Here is a 5,738-nt window from a genome sequence, read left to right on the forward strand (position 1 = left end):
AAAAAAAATCAGTTTCACATATGTATGAATTTATTTCTGTACTATTATATACCATTGATAAATTTGCTGTCTTTGTAGTAATACCATACTGTTTTTAATTATGAATCTTTATAATAAGTCATGACATCAGATACATTAATTCCAAGTTCATCTTTCTAAAAGTTGTTTGGTTATTCAAGATTCTTTTCTTTTCTGCACATAGAATCACATTGTCAATTTCTGTCTCAACAAAGTCCTACTGGGACGTTGACTGGAATGATCTTGAACACACAATCAATTTGGGGGTGTGGTTTAAGCCAACCTTGAATTCCTAAAATAAACCCTACTTGGTGAGATACAGTATCATCCTTATAACTTATTACTGGATTCTATTTAGTTAGTAATTTTTATATCTATGTTCATGAAGGATATTGGTCTGTGGTTTCTTGTGGTATCTTTAATTCGGTTTTGCGATCAGAGTAATGGAGACTTTATAGAACAATATGAGAAGTATCTTTCCTCTGGAAGCTTTTGTGTCAGACTGGCATTTTTTTCTCCCTTAACAACTTAGCAGAATTCACAGTGAGTCCATATGGACCTGGAGTTATTTTGTGGGAAGGTTTTTTTTTTTCTTTTTCTCAAAGATTTATTTATATATGCATACAGAACTGGGTTACAGGCCAGAGGTGCGGGGATGGTGAGAGGATTCACCACACACAGAGCGGGGAGCAGAACAGACACATAGATGAGGTACACTGCTGAGGGGAGCAGCGGGAGGGTCAGGAGAGGTCTGCCACGCCATGAGGTCACCTCCGGGGCAGGCGGGGATCGAACTCATGCGGAAGTGGCTTTAGCTCTTAGTGCTGTGCTTTAACCCGCTGCGCCACCAGGGAGGACCTGTGGGAAGGTTTTTAACTGCACATTCAATTTCTTTCATTGGTGTAGGACCATCCAGTTTATCTGCTTCTCATGAGATGAGCTTTTAGTGCTTTGTGCCTTGTGGGGTATTTGTCCATTTCATCCAAGTTGTCAGATTTATTGGCATAAACTTCTTCATAATATCCTCCGATTGTCACATTCTGTCTCGGGGAGAAACACATTGGCTTTGCCCACGCAAACACGCCGCTTCCACTCCAGGCAAGCAGCCCTGCACCAGCCACCTAATACCTGACTGCAGAGACTGCAGGCATGCTGGACATCCCGGCCACCAGATTGGTACGTGGTAAGCAGCTCCTGCTTTGTTTTCCTCCTGAGCCACTGACTGGGTCTGACTCTGAGACCTGGCTTCGCCTGAAGGACAGGCCCAGCTACAATTCATGGCCAGTGTTACAGAAGTCTCTAGACAGGGAGTGCGCTCCAGGTGAAGGCATCATCGTGGGGAGGACGATCCATGGTGACTTCTGAGATGGGCTGGATGAGCCATGTGATTGGCTGTGAGCACCCTGAACCCCCTGGAGTCAGGATACCCCACCGAACGGGCAGGCCATGTGGTTCATGCCACCCCAAAACACGTCTCTGGCCAAAGGTTGATCTCATGGGAGGGCTCTGAAGGCGGGGTTGAGGTTGCTCACGAGAAGATATTTACCCACTGGCTTCTCTCCGTCAAGCCTGTCTTAGGAAGACCCGACTTCCTTTTCCCTCTTCAGGAGAAGGCAGAACCTAACCTGCTGTCACCTGAGCTTTCTTCGGTAACCGCTTCCCTTCCCAGCCTCCCTACAGGCTACTTAGATGGCGTCTGAAGATACGAGTCCGAGTCAGTCACACTGGGTCTCTCCCAGCAGGAACACCCGTTACCATTCAACTTCGCTTTGGCTTTTTCTCTCATCCGCCTGTCTGATGCTTGTTTGACTATTTTCCAGCCTTGCAGAACCAAGACAAGCCGTGAGATGATTTCCTTTGTGTCCCTATAGATGACAGAGCCATGTCAGGGCCTTGCAGGGAGGAGCCAAGCACAGGCCGGAAGGTGACTGTGGCAAGGTGACAGCAGGGTGCCCCCCTTGTTTTCGAGGTTGCTGTGAAGGGGCCCAGCAACCCCAAGAACACACCTTACCTCTGCTGCCTGACCGCACCTGCAAACCATCGCTGAGCAGAGGCGCTGACCGGGGCTGACTGCAGCCACAGCGGGGGAGAGAGGAGGCACAGGGCCGGAGCCTCCCCCAGCTCCTCCGCGTCTCTAACCCAACCTTGACCGGAGTTCGGGCCTCTGTGTCGATTGCTGAACTTGAAAAGTCACTTTAAAAATGTGTCCAAACATCACAAGGTGCGGGTCGCCGGCCTCGCTGCTCCTGGCGCAGGGCCGGGGCTCCCCCGTCTCAACCGAACGGGGCCGCCTGTCCCAGAGCCGCCCAGTGGCCAGCCGGCTCCCTGGAGGCCGGGGCAGGGAGTCCTCGGGGACAGACGCAGTGGGCGCGGGCTCTACAGGGCCGTCGCCCTGCTGGGCGGGGCACGGGCGGGCGAGGCGGCTGCGGTCTCGCCTCTCTCCTCGGGCACTTCCACCCCGTTCCTCTTGGCAAAAACTCGGTTGATCTCCACAAACGTTTGGCCCTTGGTCTCCGGGATGACCACGTAGATGTAAAGGGCGGTGAGGAGGCAGATTCCAGCAAAGATGACGAAGCTGTAGGCGCCGATGGCCTCCTGGGCGAGACGAGAAGGGAGGCGGTGGGGAGAGGCAGCGCAGCCCGCAGCAGCTTCTTGACAGCCAGTTTATTTTTGTTTTACCCAGGAGGGGCGAAACGACAAGAAACTTGGGCTCCCCCACCCCTACTTGCCCAAAAGGACCCCGTAGCTCTTTGGCGTCGGGGCGTTGGGCGTTGGGGCGCGGCCGTGAGGCTGGAGGCAGCGTGGGTGCGTGCGCCTTGGAATTCGGCCCTCGCCCTGGCGCCAGCTTGCTCTCTGCTGCCTCTGAACCTGCCGCCCTGGGCCACTGCCTACTGCCAAGAGCCGCTCGCCAGCTGGGGGCGGCGGCCGTGCCGGGCCTGTCTAAGGACCCTGAACGCGTCCAGGAGCCGCCCCAGTCGCGTTAGCAGAGGCTCCGGGAGGAGGGGAGCCCCTTCCATCTTGGGGGGGCAGGGCGGGGGACCCCGCACTCACTCACTCACCTGGATGGAAGGGAACATGAAGCCCACGATGAAGTTGGTGAGCCAGTGCACAGCGCCGTCCACCATGAAGGCCGCCGGCCGGGAGGACTGCAGGAAGATCTCCGTCCTCACCACGGAGGGCACGGGGCCTGAGGCGAGAGCACAGCGCGGATGGCCACCCTCCAGGGCCAGGGGTGCAGAACACAGGCCGCCCCAGCCCCACGCCTGAAAGCGCGGTCTGCTCCAGATGGCCAAGAGAAGGGTCCTCCTCGAGGGCCCGGAGGCCACGCGGGGGTCCTCAAGGTCACACCGGGCCTCGGGTGAAAGTAGGAGGCCTGGGCAAGGCGGTCTGGTCCGGACCATTCCTGCTGGGACTGGGAACCCAGGATTCCCAGCGCCACCCACAAAGTTAGGGCAGAGGCTGAGCAGGGCAGCGGGGAGCCCTGAATTTCACATTCATCACTAAGTGGCTCGGAGGTCAGTGGTGCTCAGTCAAGGTCTGGGGAAATAAATGGGGGTTTCTAGGGAGCAGCAGGTGTTGAGTCCATGGAATGGAGGGCCTCTGCCTGGGGCCAGGGCTTCTGCAGCCCAAGGGCCGGCAGCCCTGAGGCCCTGGGGTTGGGCTCTCTGAGCGCCTGGGCTTGGGAGGAGCCGCCCCCGTGTGGTGGTCCGGGGAATAGCAGGTGCCCGAGGCGCAACATTTTTTTTTTTTTAACTAAAATTTTTTTGCCCCTAAAATCTCCCTACCTTGTGAAATTTTAAGGCCGCAGTACACCTTATTGCATTGTGTACTGTACATATATCTGCCTTAATAGCAAAAAGAATAAGATTCTCTCCCTTCGCTCAATCACTCCTGACCCGAACGGTGTTACGGCCTCCTTGCAACGCCTGGTGTCAGCGGCTGGAGACCGAAAGGAACTCAAACCCCAGGAGGGCTGCCCTAGAGATGGCAAATGTGAAACGAGCCAGTGAGGGGCGGTCTGTGTGCTAAGGGACCCTGGGGGTGGTCTCTACCCCTTCCCTGCTTTCCAGGAGACCACACTGGTCCTAGGTGGGCACTCAGTGTTTGTTGAGTGAATAAATGTGAACTAGAACCTTCAAGGAAAAGCTGGGCCAAGTGTTAAGTGGGAACAGGGGAAAGGCAGAGGGCGCATCAAGAACGTCCCTGGGCAAGGACATCCTCCGCCCAACAAAGATTTTCTGGGCAGCTACCACGTGCGGGGCCTGGGCACCTACTATGTGCTGGGGCCTGGGCACCTACTATGTGCTGGGGCCTGGGGCACCTACTATGTGCGGGGCCTGGGCACCTACTATGTGCGGGGCCTGGGCACCTACTATGTGCGGGGCCTGGGGCACCTACTATGTGCTGGGACCTGGGCACCTACTATGTGCGGGGCCCGGGAGGTTGGTAGAGGATGCGCCGCTACTCACTGGGCCCAATGGAGTGTCCCGCGATGTAGGCGAAGACGCAGATGATGCCCAGGTAAGACAGCTTAGGGACCTGGTTCTGGGGGGACAAGCAGGGCTGTCTGGCTGTGGGGCTTGGCCTGGGCCCGAGCGCTGAAGCCAGGGCCCCGCAGATGAGCCCATGGGGGGGCCCCACCTTCCTGCTGCGGGAAGGAGCCCCACCGGGTGTCAGAGCACCTAGGTGGGGTCAAGGGCTCTGTGGGCAGGGAAGCAGGGCGAGGAGGGCCGACACCTGACATTCCGCCAGCCTTACCTGTGGGGAAGCCTGATGGCAGGAGGGCCACCTGCCGTATTTACTCACTCCAGAGCGTTAACCCCCGAGTCTTCGGGACGCCCTGAGTAAGGGTACGGGCGTTTCAAGAAGCCCGAGCGCAGACCTTGAGGTCAGTCCCTCAGGATCTGCAGTGGCCAGACTTAGACCCAGCGGGGCAGACTAACCCACGGGCGCCTTCTCTGGCCCCACTGCCAGGGCGACAAGCCTCCAAACAGGTGCACATTCGGCCAGACTGAGCGGGGTGCCCTGGGCTGACTGCAGCAACGACTTCATGACCAGTAGGAAAGTGCCATGAAGGAGAAGCTGGCACGGGGCTGGTGGGGGAACCCCTGCCGCCATGACACCGGCTCCCAGCTGGAGAAGGCAGCGGAGGCTGGGTGACGGGCGGGAAGAGCGGAGGCTGGTGGGCAGAGGGGTGACGAGCTCTGTGCGCATTCCCACCCGGTGGCAGCGGGGTGGGACCGGCTGCAGGAGCCCATCCTCGAGGGAGAAGCCCTGGCAGAGGCTGGAGGGCCCGGCTGCTCCCAGGCGGCGCCGGCGGACAGGCGAGAGGACGGGACAGAACGGAAACCGCCTCCCGCGTGTCACCCCCACGTGGGACAGCGGGCCCGGCTCTCACAGCTTGAGCTGTGTCCTTTCTGTCCACTCGCAGTCATTGCCAAAGCAGCAGAGGCAGAAAGGCGTGTGGGGACAGACCAAGTCGCCCCATGGGAAGGGCGCAGGTGAGTGCAGGGAGAACGGGCCATTCGGGCCTGTCCCAAAAGCCACCGGCAGGGCCCAGTCAGTCAGCCTGGCTTAGACGCGGACCAAGAAGACAGGAAAGGGGACCCAGCCCACATGCCGAAGCGAGGGCCCCCCGGAAGACCCTGTCACCCACGTGCAAACTCCAGATAAGGCTGGTTCCTCCCTGTTGGGTCAGCTCGAGCCAAGTGCACACTCCT

The 5,738-nt window shown here is 57.8% G+C and overlaps 1 protein-coding gene across 1 annotated transcript in view; it reads right to left on the reverse strand.

Annotated features, from left to right (window-relative positions):
- Nucleotides 1-2,394: 2,394 nt before the first annotated feature.
- Nucleotides 2,395-5,738, reverse strand: part of SLC2A7 (solute carrier family 2 (facilitated glucose transporter), member 7) — a 15,809-nt gene continuing 12,465 nt past the window's right edge. The window contains exons 10-12 of the mRNA XM_004679308.1: nt 4,488-4,563; nt 3,078-3,205; nt 2,395-2,613 (exon numbers count right to left, since the gene is read on the reverse strand). Coding sequence (XP_004679365.1) covers nt 2,395-2,613; nt 3,078-3,205; nt 4,488-4,563 — 423 coding nt within the window. The remainder of the gene's footprint in view (nt 2,614-3,077; nt 3,206-4,487; nt 4,564-5,738) is intronic.

This window comes from Condylura cristata, unplaced genomic scaffold (assembly GCF_000260355.1).
Source record: "Condylura cristata isolate star-nosed mole 26May11 unplaced genomic scaffold, ConCri1.0 scaffold00008, whole genome shotgun sequence".
NCBI classification, from domain to species: Eukaryota; Metazoa; Chordata; class Mammalia; order Eulipotyphla; family Talpidae; genus Condylura; species Condylura cristata.